The 18,125-nt window shown below is 35.9% G+C and overlaps 3 protein-coding genes and 1 long non-coding RNA gene across 14 annotated transcripts; all 4 read left to right on the forward strand.

Annotated features, from left to right (window-relative positions):
• On the forward strand, positions 1–6,179 carry LOC116846778 (odorant receptor 94b-like). Of its 7 annotated transcripts, none has more exons than XM_032821054.1 (8): positions 43–133; positions 843–850; positions 1,247–1,547; positions 1,619–3,121; positions 3,717–4,106; positions 4,296–4,503; positions 4,973–5,128; positions 5,221–6,179. In XM_032821054.1, exons 4-8 carry the CDS (start codon positions 2,760–2,762, stop codon positions 5,263–5,265), a joined length of 1,161 nt encoding a protein of 386 aa, XP_032676945.1. In that variant the 5' UTR covers positions 43–133; positions 843–850; positions 1,247–1,547; positions 1,619–2,759; the 3' UTR covers positions 5,266–6,179. The 7 variants fall into 7 exon arrangements, 6 of the variants coding, with proteins under 6 accessions (XP_032676944.1, XP_032676945.1, XP_032676943.1 ...); XM_032821052.1 differs by having other exon boundaries at positions 59–133; positions 843–939; XR_004378596.1 differs by having other exon boundaries at positions 71–939; positions 5,221–5,344; positions 5,787–6,179.
• A 1,827-nt stretch (positions 6,180–8,006) lies between these two features.
• LOC116846780 lies at positions 8,007–8,580 on the forward strand. The gene is made up of 2 exons (XR_004378597.1): positions 8,007–8,261; positions 8,423–8,580. It is a non-coding gene; the product is annotated as an uncharacterized LOC116846780 (long non-coding RNA).
• Positions 8,581–9,313: 733 nt separating this feature from the next.
• On the forward strand, positions 9,314–14,222 carry LOC116846774 (pre-mRNA-splicing factor ATP-dependent RNA helicase DHX16). 4 transcript variants are annotated; one of them, XM_032821041.1, is made up of 13 exons: positions 9,314–9,803; positions 10,124–10,313; positions 10,459–10,627; positions 10,780–11,021; positions 11,150–11,352; positions 11,430–11,725; positions 12,015–12,319; positions 12,390–12,547; positions 12,633–12,906; positions 13,006–13,441; positions 13,511–13,616; positions 13,694–13,870; positions 13,986–14,222. In XM_032821041.1, exons 2-13 carry the CDS (start codon positions 10,151–10,153, stop codon positions 14,115–14,117), a joined length of 2,661 nt encoding a protein of 886 aa, XP_032676932.1. In that variant the 5' UTR covers positions 9,314–9,803; positions 10,124–10,150; the 3' UTR covers positions 14,118–14,222. The 4 variants fall into 4 exon arrangements, with proteins under 4 accessions (XP_032676932.1, XP_032676931.1, XP_032676934.1 ...); XM_032821040.1 differs by lacking the exon at positions 9,314–9,803 and adding an exon at positions 9,810–9,992; XM_032821043.1 differs by lacking the exon at positions 9,314–9,803 and adding an exon at positions 9,810–9,962.
• Positions 14,223–14,376: 154 nt separating this feature from the next.
• Positions 14,377–17,419, forward strand: LOC116846775 (odorant receptor 13a-like). 2 transcript variants are annotated; one of them, XM_032821045.1, is made up of 5 exons: positions 14,377–15,395; positions 15,868–16,257; positions 16,435–16,642; positions 17,012–17,167; positions 17,255–17,419. In XM_032821045.1, exons 1-5 carry the CDS (start codon positions 15,034–15,036, stop codon positions 17,300–17,302), a joined length of 1,164 nt encoding a protein of 387 aa, XP_032676936.1. In that variant the 5' UTR covers positions 14,377–15,033; the 3' UTR covers positions 17,303–17,419. The 2 variants fall into 2 exon arrangements, with proteins under 2 accessions (XP_032676936.1, XP_032676937.1); XM_032821046.1 differs by having other exon boundaries at positions 16,516–16,642.
• The last annotated feature ends 706 nt before the right edge of the window (positions 17,420–18,125 follow it).

An 18,125-nucleotide genomic window follows, 5' to 3' on the forward strand; every position in this document is an offset into this window, starting at 1 on the left:
ATTCGCTATAAGATTAGCAAATTGTTTTTTATTCGTTTTTTTTTTGTAGTTATTTAACGTTGGAAAGGAAATGATCGTTCGATCATACTCACAAAAACTTATGAACAAGTTGATGCATGATGTTTTTTAAGAAGTGAATAGAAAATTTAAAATATTTTATTGCGTAAAACACGAATGTGAAAGTTAAAAACGTTGCTCTTAAATAAAACATAAGTTGTAAAACATAAGTTGTTAAAAGGTGACAATTTAGAGGTTGGAAAATGCACACAGCGCACGAATATATAAGCATGCGCAGCAAAAGTGATGTAAAAGTGTGCGAAATTTAAAATATAATTTAAGGATATTTAAAAATATGAACTTCAGTTTTGTAACAAACAAAATTGAATAATATATTTTTGGACCAATGACTTTTGGACGAAACCCCTACCTCACTAAAATTTTAATCTAATCTTACCTTAAAGCATTGTGACATTAATGTTAATTATTAAAAGATATACGTTTATGCACATATATTTTAATAACAAATATTAATGTCGCAATGCTTTAGGATAGGGTTAGGTTAGATTTTTAACCTAAAAATGTATTATTTGTTTTATTATAAAACTAGAGTTCATATTTCTTAAACCGTAGATTTGTTTGTTTTGGAAGAACTTCTAGTACAATATATTATTTGTACTCTCACATGTTTATATGTCTTTCTACACCATCGGTATGACAAATTTCTTAACCTCACAACTATTATTTTTTAGAACTTTCTATCTTTTGTTTTACTTAAGTATGACGATTTTAACTTTCATATTCGTGTTTTGCGCAATAAAGTATATAATATTCCGAAGTTTCAGGCAAATCAGTGAGGAAGCCCGTCTCTTTGACAATTACTGTATATTCAAAAAATTTCATATATATTATACATGATATAATTTTTATACATATATTTTTGTATGTTATATGCACTTTTATATTTCATACTCATTGCGTATTTTGTATATTACATATGATATTATTTTGGTATATTTTTCATATATATAATTTAATTAAGTGAAATTAAATTTACTATACCATTCATGGGTGTGTTAATAATTTCATATATTTATATTTATATTTATATTTATATGTTATTGTAGTTTTAATATATTTCATACTCACTACATATTTTTCATATGTCATATTTTTATATTCTTATATTATATATACTTCATTTATTAAATATAGTTCCATATTTTATATTTTTCATTGATGTTCATAGGCAAGACATTTCATAGACTTACTCTGAAAATACTTGGTATCAACAAACTTAAACATAAAAAACAGCTGGGTTTCTGTTGGACTTCATGATGGTGACGATACTGTTGTCTAGTGAACGATATTTCTGTTCAGACACTAACACTGTTCATAGTCATGCCAGTGAATGGCCTGACTGGTACCACTTTATTGGAACAGCAAAATTTTCTATAAACAGAAGAACATGATCATACTCACAGATGTTGCGTGAAAAAGTTTCCATATATCTGATGGTGATCAACTTGCATCAACTGACTGCTTCATGAGTTTGTATTTCTTACTGAGCAGTTCATGCAAGTATGTTGATAATAAAATACTACAAGTTATTTCCTTCTAGTTGGAGTATACTTGAAACTGGAAATGAAGTTACGTTGATGATATTCAAACTTTTGTGTATATGTCATACAGACAACTGAGATAGAGAGAAAATGATTGTTGCATCGTATTATTACAAACTTAAAGAACTAGATAACTCTGGTAAAGCTCATCCAGATATGACTAACCAGGTAAAGTTTTGCACCAATTCTCAACAGTAATATTAAATTATATATTTTACATTTTTGTTTTCACACATAAAATAAGGGGAGAAACCAATGGGAAACACAAAGAAAGAGAAAGAGGAATTATTCATTTTTATCCAATTCACTTATGTGCTCCACGTACAGGCTGCTTCTGCTTCTGCTTCTGCTTCGCAATATACTTTACAGTTCTGTAGAAAGTTTTTAGAAAGTTTTTTTGGTATATTTTTCATATATATAATTTAATTAAGTGAAATTAAATTCACTATTCACTAAAAAGTTTTTCATCCGGAAAACAAAAATATAATGAGCGGCCGAGCTAAAATCCAAAAACCGTATCTTGAAAAGTCTGCGGAATATACATATACAACACGTTTCTGACGCCTCTTTTCTTCTTTCTCTCAACGAGTCTTATACCATTTTTTTCTTTACTGTTACAAATAATTCCGCGCAAACTACTTGCTATTTTATAGATGAATAATTTCGCTCGCCTACTGTAGGTAATCACCGGGATAATAATTGTGTATTATACAGAAGGTCGTAATGTCTTTGAATACTAATGATACATCATATTATATGGAACTTTTAATAATACTAAAATGGATAATAGAGAAAAGAAAAAAAAATTATATACTTGCGGAGAAGGAAAGGAATACTCAGAAGAAAAATATGCCGCGTCGTGGAATAATCATTATCGGTATCGTCGCCCTCACTTCGTGTCCTCGCTGCGAGACTACCAGTCCAATGCGGCGTTCGATTTTCCTCAATTTGTCCGTCTCTCAATAAAAAGTATATTTATTATTTAAGACAATAACAATAACGATACACACACGCATAGAAACCGTCGGGAAAGTGCGATATAATTTTCTCGGAAAAAATTCCTGTGGGGGAAGACTATAATGCAAATTACGCGAGCGACGCCGATCGAGACGTAGGTAGCCGCCACAGACCAGCAGAAGGATGCATATACTTCCGGTGTCGTTTGCGCTGCTCACTTACACCGGTTACTGGCGACCGATGCATTGGCCGGCCGACTCCGTCAAGTATTGGATGTATAATATCTACACCACCTTTATGTTTACGCTGCTGCAGTCGTTTGTGTTTTACGGACTGGTGGACATCTTCCTGTCGGCGAACCTGCAAGAATTTGTAGACAAGTTTTATCTGTTCCTCTCGGTCTTCGGCGTTTCCATCAAGCTCATCCACCTCTTCATACGTCGCCGACGGATCATCGGTCTGGACGAGATGCTGCTGAAGGAGAATTGCGTCCCCCGGGACGCCGACGAAGCGTCGATCCGGCAGAAGTTCGAGCGAAACGCGAGGTACGTTTGTTCATGGAGCATAACGGTTGCGGAACGACAACGAAGTAACTTTCAAAGATCAATCTCCTCTCTCTAGTCACTAGTCACTCTCTTTAGTCACTTAAGAATTTACCATGTTGAGCCAGTCGAAAATGAAGCGATCGTTAGCTTGTTAGAAGCTGATTATGACCCACTTAGAACGTTCAGGAGGAATCCAAGTGAGCTTGCAACTAAACGTCTTTTCTCTCTTCTGCTTTATTAAAATATTTTATATACGTTCTTTGAATAACGAAAAAGAATCGAATAATTCCTTCTAAAAGTTGAAATTATAACAATTTCAATAACTAAATTAAACTTTTGTGATATAAACATTCCGTGTGAATGCACATAGTTGATTCAAACATAAATCTGAACGAATGTTTTGAGCAATATTGATCTCTCTTTCCTTGTTATTAAAATATGACTCGCATTTTTTTAAATAACTATCAAGAATAATTTACTTTAAATCTGATCATGTTAAGATAAACATTAATGATTGATGAATAATTGACAGAAAATAAAAGAAATTTGTGCGGAGTATTTGGTAAGTGCACATCATATAAATCGAATTCCTCAGACAGGTCACGATTGCTTGCGAGATCCTGAACGAGTCCTGCGCGTTAATGGCGACCTTCGCGCAGTTTTACCTGTTCTTGAAGACACACACCTTGCCAGTGTACAATTGGGCGCCCTTTGATCTCTCGTCCATGATCGTCTTCGTGCCTATGTTGATCTATCAGTCGGTGACCTTATGTCTGTGCGCCAATTCCAGCGTCGCACACGAGACTCTAATATCCGGCCTGATGATTCAAATCTGCGCTCAATTTGAGATTCTGTGCCATCGCGCTCATATGTTACCGATCTTGTTGATGGAAGCTGAGAAGAACAGCCAGTCGGAGCAGGATTTGAAAGCGCGCGAAAGACTGATCATCCGTGATTTGATAGAGCATCATCTTTACGTGTACAAGTGAGTATTCGGCAATCGGACTGCTAGAGATAAAATCTAACTATTATTAGCCGTCTTACGATACTCCTGCGTAAAAACTGCGGGAATTCGCAGTTGAATCTTCCTTTCACTCGCTCATGTGCGCATCTTATCATGTACAATTATAGTCATAATTTATAGTGATATTAACAGTGTTCACGTAATCCGTAGATTGGCACATACAGTTAATGCGGTCTTTACCTTGATCATGTTCATCCAGTTCTCCATGATCTCCCTCGTTCTCTGTTTGAGTATCTACAAGATATCCAACATGACGACATTACTCACACTTGATTTCGCATACGTCTTTTCTTACCTGGGCTCAATGCTGATGCAGATATTCCTTTACTGTTGGTACGGGAACGAAGTAACGCTGAAGGTAGATGTCATGCGTTATTTCTTCTCGCGTTTTTGAGTCATTGGTTCACTGGCAAATCATATTTTTCCTTTTGAGAGAAAAAAAATAATTAAACTATTTTTCTTTTAATATTTAACACTTCTTGATTAATCATCTGTGGTACTTTATTTTTCCTTTTCTTTTTTTTAAGAGTAGAAGTGTAATAGTTATATAATAAATGTAATATAATAATAATACTTTTTAATTGCTCATTTGTATTATATTGCATTGAGTGAAATTATTCTGTAATAATTGTTTAATAGAAATTGTTTAATATGAATAAACGAAATCAGTGGAACACTTTATGACAATAAAGATAAAAATAAAAATTTCCAATAATTAAAATGTTTTTGTATATAAAAGCACGAAAAAGTTTGTTTTACATAAAAGTCCTTACGCGAAAATATAATAAGCTATTATTTATACAGTAATTTTAAGTAATTTCTTTCAGAGCGTCGAAGTTTGCAATGCCGTTTACGGAATGAACTGGACAACGTTAAGAGTTCGAGTAATGAAGGATCTTGCAATAATAATGATGCGCGCTTCTAAACCCTTTAGAATATCAAGCGGTTACATAGTGACTTTAACCACAGAATCCTTCATGAGTGTTAGTATATTTAAAATTGAAACTGAATCACAAAGTTAAAAATATTTCGACAAGGCGATTTAAGGCATTCTCTGTGCGCTATTTACTTGCAGATTCTTAAAATATCCTATTCAGCATACAACGTTCTGCACGGATGATGAGTAGATAAGAAGAAAGTGTGTTGTGCTTAATAAAATGCAAAGATCAATGACTTCATCGTATCTCGTCTATATTTAGGTAATCCTCTCTGGCTGTTGTGATAAAACAAAAATAAACATTCCACTTTTTGGAATTACTTCTCGGTGTGGTTGTAGCCAAATAACAAACTTTCCTCATATTCTTCAATATTTGAACTCATTCGATACAGGTCGATATAAACACTCGAATAAATTGAATCAATCGAATTTCCTCTTTCTAAATCTCTTTTTTATTCTGTCCACAATAAAGTTATCATTATCAATTTAATTGGATCTTTTCGTGCATGTAACGAGCCATAATCAAATACAAACGTTTATGTAACTTTTCGTATACTCTTTGTATTGTAATTTAAGTGTACAATGTCGACACGATCGAAATTATCTTTGACATTAACTTAACGTTAAAAGTAATTATAAATTCATGCGTTTGCAAAATAAGTATATTCGCGTGTGCCATTTTGTAATTGAGCTTTCAATTGCAGATCTAAGATAGTACGTGCTTATTTAAGATCGTGATGCCATTATTATTTCATGAACGACGGCTGATTGTGTTGCGAACTGAGCCACCGCGGATTATCGCGTTCGCCTTTGTCGATGTCAGTCTCTCATCGACAAATAGTTTGAATCAACTGAACGAAACACTCTAATCAACGAGAGTTGATGTCGAAGCAGCTATGTAAACGCACCGCGATTGTTAACACGTCGGATTACGTACAAGTCGAATGCACACGTATACAAACATTAATTAAGCAACGAAAACCAACAATCATTCTCACATGAATATTGGCAGAGACATTGATGTTAAAGCTTGTTGAATAATTGTACGATTATTGTAATTGATGTGTTGTATACTACTTAAGAATAAAAAATTTATTTAATTATCCACTTTTAATTATCTTTACTATTATCTATTCGTGCTACTTATCTAGAGAATTTTAAACGCATCCATCATATTTTATGATACAAATAAATTTTCAATATAAAATCTCAACCGATATACGTCATATACGATGCAAAATTGTCAAAGGAGAACGCTGTTATTTATTTAAATTCATATATTTTTATGCGAGACAATAACAAGAGGCGAGTTTTTTAATTCATCGATGGATCCATCGCATGATGCGTAAATACAGCGAAACGTTGCATTTGCGCATCATGCGATGGATCCATCAATGAATTAAAAAACTCGACCAAGTTTATTGTTGCAATATGTTGACTTTTTCAAACTGCATGCTTTTTGATCTACCTCGTTATCGTTATTTTTGCCAACTACAGCCTACTGAATTTTGTATATGCTTAACTATTGAGGAAAAATCTTTTATTCGGAAATTTAATTATAAATAATAATTTAATTTATTGTTCATGATATATGTAAATGACATTTGATATAATGTTTAATCGTATAATTTTAAGTTAAGTACGATTATTGCCTTACTGCTGAATATAACTTAAGAATGAAACAATCTTGATAATAAAATCTACCATTCAATAAATCGTACTATTTACAAATAAACATATTTGAGTTGAATGAACTTGATAATAAAATACTTTGATATGTCGTAACGTGCTATTTGAAAATAGAAATGATTTCAAACTTGCTATTAAACTTGCTGCTCAATATTGAAAAACATTTGAAAAATAAATGTACATCTAACTAGGACTGCGTTCGGGAAGACGCTATTTAGCGCTATGAGCATTCTTTGTCCTTGTTCAACTTTCAAGAACAAATAAGAACAGAACACATTAGTGCGCAGTTTAGTGTTGTGTCGTACTACGCGCTAAATTTATCTTCTTCTTATTTAATTGGCCGAAGATATTGCAGTAATCCTATTATCGACATCGAAAATTGCGAAGTGTGGTGAAGTGTGTCCGGTTTGTAACGTGTTTCTCGCGACGGAGAAAACGAAAAGACCGAAAAGATTGTTTACTGACAAATCAGCGAATATTTGAGAGGTATCATTGGCTGTGTTCAGAAAGCAGGAAATTGTTCTCTGACTATAAACGTTCTGCAAGCATATGGTTTGCTGCAAAGCTGAAACAAAAAAATGAATTAAAGGAAAGAATCGGTCCAGCAATATCTGCAGTCACAGACAGCACGTAGATAATTAATCTTTTATTTTATATATATATATATATATATATATATATATATATATATATATCGTAATTATTTAGAAGACGAGCCTCACCTTGGATTTCGCTGAAACTCACCTGTTTTATGTATTTCGATGCGTAGAAGCCGAATCTGAAAGTTAAAATCGTCGCTCGGCTCTACAAACCGAGAAATTAATTGTTAAAGATATAGGTATGATAGGTTAGGTAGGTATGATAGGTTAGAAAACCTGTCATTGCAACGTAAAGTCTGTTCGTAGAGCTGTCTTTTCTGTATTAGTGCAGGGGAGCGTCCCGATTGACCACGGTACGATTGGACACAACCAACCGATGAAAAGAATTATCTAGTGAATTACTAAGCCGAACCAATCATTACAATCTGTGTCCAATCGTATCGTGGTCAATCGGGTCCCACCCTTAGTGCAGTAAGTACTGCAATATCGAATGACGAGCGGGAAGCTGCGCCTCCCGCACCTGCACTAAAAACTAACTTAACCCAACCTATTGTCACATTACCCGTCAGTCATTGTTTATTAAAGTGTCCAACTTTTTTTCTTAATCATTTTTTAATAAATAATGAGTGACGGTTAGTGTGACGATAGGTTGGGTTAGGTTAGTTTTTACGGGGACGCGGGGGGCATAGCTCCCCGCTTGTCATTCGATATTGTAGTATTTACTGCACTAGTACAGAAAAGACAACTCTACGAACAGACTTTACGTTGCAATGACAGGTTTTCTAACCTATCATACCAAGCATCTTTAACAATTAATTTCTCGGTTTGTAGAGCCGAGCGACGATTTTAACTTTCAGATTCGACGTCTACGCATCGAAATACATAAGATAGGTGAGTTTCAGCGAAATCGAAGGTAAGGCCCGTCTTCTAAATAATTACCATATATATATAGGAATATTAACTATTTATTTTATATTTGTTTATCATCTATTTATTTCTTGTACTATTTTTCTTGTGTAAACTTATATAAACTTGTCTTTAATCTTGCACAGACTTCATTCCATATTTAACGATGTTGCCAAAATGGTTCCACTGCAAAGAATTATACAAACATGAATGATATCATGACGTATTAAAACTGAAACATTAAAATTATACAATTGTATACAATAATAATCTATTAATTTATAAATACATATATATTCACACATTCGTATAATTATTTTTTTATCTTGTTTATCTCCATGCATTCCACGTTTCCACCTGTTTGCGTTATTTTAATATTTTTTAATTTTTATTTTATGCTCCATTATATATTTTATATTAATATTTATGAAGAATTACAATTCTTCGATATTTACTGTTTACACTCCTATATTTGTCTAAAAGGCTTCGCAAACTAATGCCCAATTTCTTCATTTTCGGTTAACTTTATCTGTCGGATAAATGTCAAACGTGATTGGTTAATCTTGCCAACCATAAATATGATTGGTCAATTCCAATAGAATAACTGGCAGATAAAGTTAACTGGAGGTGAAGACATAACAGACAGGTTATTGGACATAACAGACTCACTACTTAAACAGTGTTACTAATATACAGAAATTAAAATTATATCATCTAGAGGTTTTTGTTCGTACCAATACTATCCCCTTCTTTTCGGGAAAATGTAGTCTAACCCCCAATCGCAAGCAGATGCAATTCTTTTTGCGACAGCCAATCGGAAGCATTAATGGTGCCATTGAAGCTTCTGATTGGCTGTCGTAAGTGTTGTGATCAACTTGCAACTAATGGCTGCGTTCAGCAAAGAAAGCTGCTTTGCAACCGTGTAAAATTTGTGAATCTGATTGATACATACTCTTGGATTCAACTAAAATTAAGAGCATACTCCAATCAGATTCACGAATTTTACAACAGTTGCAAAACAGTTTTCTCTGCTGAACGCAGCCATTGTAGAACGATCTTTAGGCGCTCCAAATATTTTGAAGCACCGTATAGAGCAATCATGACTTCTCTTTAAGTGCTTCAAAACATTTGCAGCGTTTAATGGATCGTGCCCTACAAATATCGGCCAAATATCTATAACGGGTCTAAAATGAACATTTGGCCTTGATCGTGTAATTTTTTCAACTTCATATCTCGGTTGAAATTTTCTATTGAAAACTTATTATATTACGTAATTTTTCAAAACTATCGAGGAGATAATCAATTCTACATAAAAAAGAAGTTGTACATCGATCTATCAAACCTGTTTGGATGTTGTGATTTTTTTGAAAAATATCTTGGAATTTCCAAGAAACATCAAGGATTTCTTAATCGGAGAATGGCATTGCCAAATTAATACATATCTTTTAACGTTAAGGCAGAGGCCTTATTATGTGCCTATAATCATATATTGAAAAAGAGAGAGAGAAGTCAGTTCATCAATCAAACGTAAGTTTTGATCTGAACGCTACACAGGACGTTTCAAAGGCTTTAAAACTGTATCTTTTAATTATTGTTAAGTGGCGTTAGGGCGTTAGTTTTATTAGCAATCTGGAGTTATACATTGAGATAGATCAATCAAATGTCATTCACTCCCACTTATAAGGAGTGAGTGAAAACAGTTTTCTTGTTATATATGTAAGAGTCAGATTATTAAGTTTTTTAATGTATAAATAGTGTTTCTGTTTATGTAAATACATCTGCCATTCAATGCTAAGTTCTTTTTGTAACGTCGTCATTGATTTTTAACGACAAATTTCTCTTTTTAGGTATGAACCTAACCTATATCTTTCAAAATGAGTAAATACAGGCGCGAAGAGACTTCAAGTGAGGATAGTGATAGCGAGGAAGAGCGTCGCAAAAAGGATATTAAGGAGAGAGACAGTTTTGCCAGTCGTCTTAAAGCCAAAGATGAAAGTAAGATACGCAAGATTGCTATGCCAGCTGGTTCTGGAGCAGGTAAGTTACAACTATTTATTAATATTAAATATATAAAATAAAACAATTATATATCTGTAAACTGTTAAAGCATTGTAAATTGTTAAAGCATATTTGTTGAAATAAACATTTATCACAATTACTTATTGTGAATTATTTTTTGCAGCTGAAGCAGCAAAGAGGCTTAAGATTATGGAGACTGATACCAGGGAACATCTGGTATCGAAGCTACGTATTGACTCTCGTAGGAAATATCTGGAAAAACGTGAAGGGGACAAAGTGGCTGAATTGGAGGCTGATATTGTTGATGATGAATATCTATTTGAAGAAGAAATGTAACTTTTTTTCTCTAATATATAGAAATTCAATATTAGTTTAATTTATAGGATGGAATAATTAGTTAAATAATTATCTGTTTTAATATAGATTAACAGGATAGATTTATAGGATGGAATAATTAGTTAAATAATCATCTGTTTTAATATAGATTAACAGATAGTGAAAAGCGTGAAAGGGCTCATAAGAAACAGCTACTACATTTAGCAAAGGAGCATGAAAAGGCCAGAGAACTTGAACGTATCCAGCGTTACCATATGCCTCTTCTAGAAGGCAAGATAGAACCAGAACCTGACGTAACAGACAAAGAGCCACCGCAATCTGAGCAAAGCAAATGGGAATCAGATCAGATGTCATCGGCTGTTTTCCGTTTTGGTGCTAGAGATAGAAAAGGTATATGTCGAATTATTGCATCAACAATTGTTTATATAGCAAACAATAACAATTGTTTATATTTTTTTTATTATGACTACAGTTCAATTTTATAATCCTTTATTGTGTGTGTATGTGTGTGTGTGCAGCTCAACAAGACTATGATCTCCTCATGGAAGATGAGATAGAATTTGTTCAAGCACTACGCATGCCTGGTCATGACAAAGATAAGAAACGCGAGGCCAGTCCTCCAGCGCATGTTAAAACATTGCAAACGATACAAGAAACGAAAAAGAGTCTACCTATTTACCCATTCAGAAACGATCTCATTCGCGCTGTCCAGAATTACCAGGTGAGTAGAGTCGATTTTGGAATGCCACACGATGAATGCTGTTATAGAATACCAGAGATGTCACATTTGAATGTCAGGTTTTGATAATAGAAGGCGAAACGGGATCGGGGAAAACCACGCAAATACCACAATATCTGTACGAATCTGGATTTGCAGAGGACAATAAGATAATCGGGTGTACGCAGCCGCGGCGAGTAGCTGCGATGTCCGTAGCCGCGAGAGTGGCCCATGAGATGGCTGTTAAGCTGGGAAACGAAGTCGGCTACGCTATCCGTTTTGAAGATTGCACGTCGCATCGTACTCGTATTAAATATATGACCGATGGTACGCTACACCGAGAATTCCTCAGCGAACCCGATTTAGCATCCTACAGGTACATAAGAGAGAAATTGCGAATAAGATCAAATCAAAGAAATATTAAAATATGTAAAGTTCTCTTAGATGCAATTTCAAGTGTAGAGAAAACTGTTTGTAGGAGTTTATCGCGGTTGTTTTTAATGCAGCTGTCAAATCTTGAAGCTTAAATAAAATAAATTATAAAGAATGGATGATAATTATGAAGAATATTCATCGTGTTCTTAAGTTATTAACATGCGTGAAATTGCAATACGATAACAAGTTGCTATAATAATTCTTAGTCATTAGTTTATTATGTGTTTTAGCGTGATGATCATTGACGAGGCGCACGAACGTACATTACATACCGACATATTATTCGGGCTAGTGAAAGACATCGCGAGGTTTCGTCCTGATCTGAAGCTTCTGATTTCGTCGGCCACGTTGGACGCCACGAAGTTCAGCGAGTTCTTTGACGACGCTCCTATATTCAGGATACCTGGTCGTCGTTTTCCTGTCGACATTTATTATACGAAAGCGCCGGAAGCGGATTACATCGACGCTTGCGTGGTCTCTATTTTGCAAATTCACACGACTCAACCGCCAGGAGACATATTGGTGTTTTTGACCGGCAAGTATGGTGGAAGCGAATCTGCGTTATATCAAACACGATGTTAGATAACATATATTTTCGTGCGCAGGACAGGATGAAATCGAGACCTGTCAGGAGATGCTGCAGGAGAGAGTCAGGAGACTTGGAAGCAAGCTGGCGGAACTCTTGATTTTGCCCGTGTACGCGAATTTACCGAGCGATATGCAAACGAAGATATTCCAGCCGACTCCACCAGGAGCGAGAAAAGTAACTTACTTCTTTGACTTTTATACAAGTTGATTTCCTCGAAATTACTTTATACACAGAATCTTGATTCTCATTTATTCACCAGGTTGTATTGGCGACCAATATCGCGGAGACTTCGTTGACTATAGATAACATAGTATACGTGATAGACCCTGGATTCGCGAAGCAGAACAATTTCAATTCGCGCACGGGCATGGAAAGTTTGATGGTCGTGCCGATCAGTAAAGCGTCCGCGAATCAGAGAGCCGGTCGAGCGGGTCGAGTTGCTCCTGGAAAGTGTTTCCGATTATATACTGCTTGGGCATATCAACACGAGCTCGAAGATAACACCGTGCCTGAAATTCAGAGAATTAATCTCGGTAAGAAGCAATGATCTCGTTAATATTTTTTTCTCAAAATATTGTAACAAATTTTTGGATTAAATTTAATTCTCTCAAATGTTTTATTGGTGTTTGTAGGTAACGCGGTGCTTACTTTGAAAGCACTCGGTATTAACGACTTGGTACATTTTGACTTTTTGGATCCTCCGCCGCACGAGACGTTGGTCCTGGCATTGGAGCAGCTTTACGCGCTAGGCGCGTTGAATCATCGCGGGGAACTGACGAAACTGGGACGTAGAATGGCTGAGTTTCCGCTGGACCCAATGATGGCGAAAATGCTGTTGGCTAGCGAACGATATCGCTGCTCAGAAGAGGTGGCGACCATTGCGGCTATGCTCTCGGTAAACGGCGCGATCTTTTATAGACCAAAGGACAAAATCATACATGCGGACGCTGCGCGAAAGAATTTTCATGTACCTGGCGGCGATCATCTTACTCTCCTCAACGTATACAATCAATGGCAGCAGAGCGATTTTAGTACGCATTGGTGTTACGAGAATTTCATACAGCACAGGTGTGTACGCACAACCCGTAATATTAAAATACCTTATACAGCACGATTTGTCGCACCTTGTCGTTCCAGATCCATGAAACGGGCGCGGGACGTCAGAGAACAGTTGGTAGGTCTAATGCAGCGCGTCGAGATGGAATTGGTTTCAGGGATCACGGAGACAATTAACATTAGAAAGGTTTGTTAATATCACGCAACAAAAACTTGACATTATTATTATCACTTCGTGAAATAACAACGTGGCATTTGTTTTAGGCTATCACAGCCGGTTACTTCTATCACGTGGCACGTTTGTCCAAAGGTGGTCACTACAAAACCGCGAAACACAATCAAACGGTTGCGATACATCCGAACAGTTCCCTATTCCAGGAGCTTCCCCGTTGGTTGCTTTATCATGAGCTTGTATTTACTACCAAGGAGTTTATGCGTCAAGTATGTCAATAATAAAAAACCATAAGATATTCTCTTCTAGTTTGAATGTACTTACAACTAGAAACGAAGTTATGTTGATGATTCTCAAAGGTACATTTGTGTGTGTGTCGTACAGGTGACTGAGATCGAGAGTAAGTGGCTGTTGGAAGTGGCACCGCATTATTACAAGCCTAAAGAATTAGAGGACTCGACGAACAAGAAGATGCCGAAAGTTGCTGGTAGAGCACGACCGGACGGCACTAACTAGGCATAATTGCGCACCACTTCTCGACAGTAATGTTAAATTATATTTTTTACATATTCGTTTTTACACGGCGCATCAATAGAAAAAAAGGAAAGAAAGAAAAAAGAATATGTTGTCGACTTTTATTCAATTCACCTGCCGCTCTGCCGCCCAAACTATTCCTGTTTCCTGATGCACTTTGCAGTAGGAGAAGAGCGGACGAATTGCGGAGTGTACTAATTGTATTGTAAAAAGTTCGCGGAATATACATACGTGACATGGTTCTGGCGCTCTTTTTTTTCTTTCTCTCAACGAGTCTGATACCATTCTTTTCTTTAATGTTGCAAATAATTCCGCGCAAGCTACTTGCTATTTTATTGATGAATAATTTCGCTTGGCTGTAGGTAATCATCGGGGTAATAATTGTGTATTATACAGGAGGTCGTAACGAATATTAATCGCCGGGGTAATTATTGTGTATTATACATGAGGTCATTTGAGTACCAATGATATATGTATATTATACTATAACTTTCAATAACTTTCAATAATATTAAAAGGAACAATGGAGAAATGAATAGAAATTATTTACGGGCGGAGAAAAAAAGGAATACTCGAAAGAAAAATATGCCGCGTCGTGAAATAGTCATTATCGGTATCGTCGTTCTCACTTCGTGTCCTCGCTGCGAGACTACCAGTCTAATGTGGCGTTCGATTTTCCTCAATTTCTCCGTCTCTCAATAAAAAGTATTTATTATTTGAGACAATAATAATAAACGATATATACGTGTAGAAACGATATAAACGTGTAGAAACTGTCGGGGAAGCGTAATATAATTTTCTCGGGAAAAATTCTTGTGAGGGAAGACTATAATGCAAATTATCTGCACGCGACTGATGGCGATCGAGGTATAGGTAGCCGCCGCAGACCAGCAGCAGGATGCACATACTTCCAGTATCGTTTGCGCTGCTCACCTACACCGGCTACTGGCGACCGGCGCATTGGCCAGTTAGCTCCGTCAAGTATTGGATGTACAACGTTTACTCCAGCTTCATGTTCACACTGCTGCAGTTATTCGTTTTTTACGGACTGGTGGACACCTTCCTGTCGACGAGCCTGCAGGAATTCGTGGACAAGTGTTTCCTGTTTCTCTCGATCTTCGGTGTTTCCATCAAGCTTATCCATCTCTTCATACGTCGCCGACGGATCATCGGTCTGGACGAGATGCTGCTGAAGGAAAATTGCCTCCCTCGGGACGCCGACGAAGCGTCTATTCGGCAGAAGTTCGAGCGAAACGCGAGGTACGTTGTGTATTGAGCGTATTAATTGCCGAAAATCAATGAAATAACTTTGTTTGTTTCCAAGATCAATCTCCTCTCTTTCTTACTTTACTTAAAAATTTACCGCGTTAAGCTGCTCCTTTTCTTGCTTTATTAAAATATCTGATTCCCGCGTGTTTCGAATATCGTGAAAACAAATCTAATGGAACTTTGCAACGTCAAAATGAACAATTTCTCCATAATTAACACGAATTTTTGTGATGTGAATATTTTGTGAATACACTTGGGCAATTCGAATGTAGATCTGAACAAATCGTTGCGCGCAGTATTAGTTTATCTATTGTTATTAAAGTGTGGTATACATTTCTTAAATAACGATAAGGAATCAATAATTTATTTAAAACCTAATAATATATTATAAGATAAAGATTAATGATTGATGATTGATGAGCCTATCAAGAATGAGAAATGTTAATTGATTTGAATTTTCCAGACAAGTCACGATCGTTTGCGAGATCCTGAACGAGTCCTGCGCGTTTATCCTGACCTTCGGGCAGTTTTACCCACTCCTGAAGACGCGTACCTTGCCGGTATACGGTTGGACACCTTTTGATCTTTCGTCCGTAGCAGTCTTCTTGCCTCTGCTGATCTTTCAATCGGTGGGTTTATTGCTGTGCGCCAATTCCAGCGTCGCGCACGAGACTTTAATCTCCGGCCTGATGATTGAAATCTGCGCTCAATTCGAGATTCTTTGTCATCGCGCTCATATGTTGCCGACGTTGCTGATGGAAGCTGAGAAAAATAGTCAGTCGAAACAGGATTTGAAAGCACGCGAAAGACTGATTATTCGTGATTTGATAGAGCATCATCTTTTCGTGTACAAGTGAGTATTTGTGGAATTGCTAGAGATTAAATTCAGCAATTATTATCTGTCTTACGATGTTTCTTCGCGAAAACTACGGGAATAAATTTTCATTTTCTTCTCGCTTAATCATTCGTGCACTTTGTACGAAAAAGTAATTTATAGAATCAAATAACAGAATATCCACGTAATTCGCAGATTTGCACGTTCGGTTAACGCAATCTTTACGTTCATAATGTTCGTCCAGTTCTCCATAATTTCTTTCATTCTCTGTATGAGTGTCTACAAGATGTCCAATATGACGTCCTTATTCACGGTCGACTTTGCGCATATTTTTTCATACCTGGCGTCGATGCTGATGCAGATCTATCTTTACTGCTGGTACGGGAACGAAATAACGTTGAAGGTGGAGATCATTTATTATTTTTTCTCGTATTATTGAATACCTAGTTCACTGGTAAATTGCGATATTTATTCTTTTGATTGAAAAATGTAATAGTTTAATAATATTTTTTAATTCATGATTTGTGTAAGACTGAGTAGATTTGTTTAGTTATAATTAATTATAATTATTTATAATTATTACTTATATAATTATTATTTATAATTATAAAATTAATTATAGTTATAAAAAAAAATATATATATGTATATATATGACAGTAAGTGTAAAAAATTTCAATAACTGAAGCGTTTTTTAAGTAATCCACGTAAAAGTTATTAAACGATATTATAATAAGTTATTATAAATAATGGTTGTAATTAATTTCTTGCAGAGTGTCGAGGTTTGTAATGCCGTTTATGAAATGGACTGGACAATGTTAAAAATCCGAGTAATAAAGGATCTCACAATAATAATGATGCGTGCTGCTAAACCCTTCACGATGTCGAGCGGTTACATAGTCACTTTAACAACCGAATCCTTCATGAGCGTTAGTATACTCAAAATTAGATTAAAAAGCTAAAAATATTTGGTTAAGTTAATTTAAGGCAATTTAGGTATACTGTTTATTTTGCAGATTCTTAAAGTATCCTACTCAGCGTACAACTTTCTAAAAGATTCATAGAAAAGAAGAAAGTGTGTTAGTGATTAATAGCTCACAAATTAGTAGCTTCTTCACAAACACACATTGTCTGCATTTAGGAAATCCCTTCTCGCAGCTTTAATAAAATTAAAATATACATACCTTGAATCGTGTGCTTCTTGCTCCGCTGCCACATTGTTCTTCATATGTGAAACCTTCTTCATATCATCCTTCATCATCTCAATGATGTTTCAACCCCAAGGTTTGAGACGAATTGATTTGATCAATCGAATTGGACCTAATTTAATTGAATTTATGTTTCGTGTGCGTAGTGCCTCGCGATCGAGTATGAACGTCGCGTAACTCCTTGTTACTTTTGTAGAATAGATTTTGCTCAGCTCGAAGAGAACAGTTCGTTGTCTAAAACGTCATCCGTTGCAGTCTGTACATGATAAGACGAGCGGCGCCATGCGATAAGTAAATGGGCCACATTAATATCCGGAGGAATGCATTTCTCGGTTTTAGTTGCAGTACGTGCCCGGACTGGTATGCGGCGGAACAGGATGAAATACTAGTTGTACGCCGCCGCTTGTAATTTGGTGCCTTATAATTGCGTTAGCGGATATTCCATGGCAATCTTGGTGTCGCAGCGTGGCGCTATTAACTCGTAATGTACAAACGATCCCATGAAATATCATCGCGAAAATGCAGAATATCGAGCGCATTTGGCTCCGTCAAACGTTTCGCGCGGTTCGTGTGACGTTTTTGGCGCATCCCTCGACCGCCGTCAGCGTCCCACACGTAATATATCGTTTTTCTCTCATGGCAAACGTATATCAAACGTATATCAAACGCGTCGGTGTGT

The sequence above is a fragment of the Odontomachus brunneus genome, unplaced genomic scaffold (genome assembly GCF_010583005.1).
Source record: "Odontomachus brunneus isolate Ranch 3 - 2012 unplaced genomic scaffold, Obru_v1 Obru_scaffold_069, whole genome shotgun sequence".
NCBI lineage: Eukaryota > Metazoa > Arthropoda > Insecta > Hymenoptera > Formicidae > Odontomachus > Odontomachus brunneus.

Bases quoted from the DNA above. Each gene is read 5' to 3' on its own strand.
- LOC116846774 (XM_032821041.1), top strand. From the start codon at position 10,151: ATGAGTAAATACAGGCGCGAAGAGACTTCAAGTGAGGATAGTGATAGC. The intron at 11,353-11,429 runs GTGAGTAGAGTC...TTTGAATGTCAG, and splicing joins GCGCTGTCCAGAATTACCAG to GTTTTGATAATAGAAGGCGA. The intron at 13,871-13,985 runs GTATGTCAATAA...TGTGTCGTACAG, and splicing joins CCAAGGAGTTTATGCGTCAA to GTGACTGAGATCGAGAGTAA.
- LOC116846778 (XM_032821053.1), top strand. From the start codon at position 2,760: ATGCATATACTTCCGGTGTCGTTTGCGCTGCTCACTTACACCGGTTAC. The intron at 4,504-4,972 runs GTAGATGTCATG...AATTTCTTTCAG, and splicing joins GGAACGAAGTAACGCTGAAG to AGCGTCGAAGTTTGCAATGC. The intron at 5,129-5,220 runs GTTAGTATATTT...ATTTACTTGCAG, and splicing joins CCACAGAATCCTTCATGAGT to ATTCTTAAAATATCCTATTC.
- LOC116846775 (XM_032821045.1), top strand. From the start codon at position 15,034: ATGCACATACTTCCAGTATCGTTTGCGCTGCTCACCTACACCGGCTAC. The intron at 16,258-16,434 runs GTGAGTATTTGT...CGTAATTCGCAG, and splicing joins CATCATCTTTTCGTGTACAA to ATTTGCACGTTCGGTTAACG. The intron at 16,643-17,011 runs GTGGAGATCATT...AATTTCTTGCAG, and splicing joins GGAACGAAATAACGTTGAAG to AGTGTCGAGGTTTGTAATGC.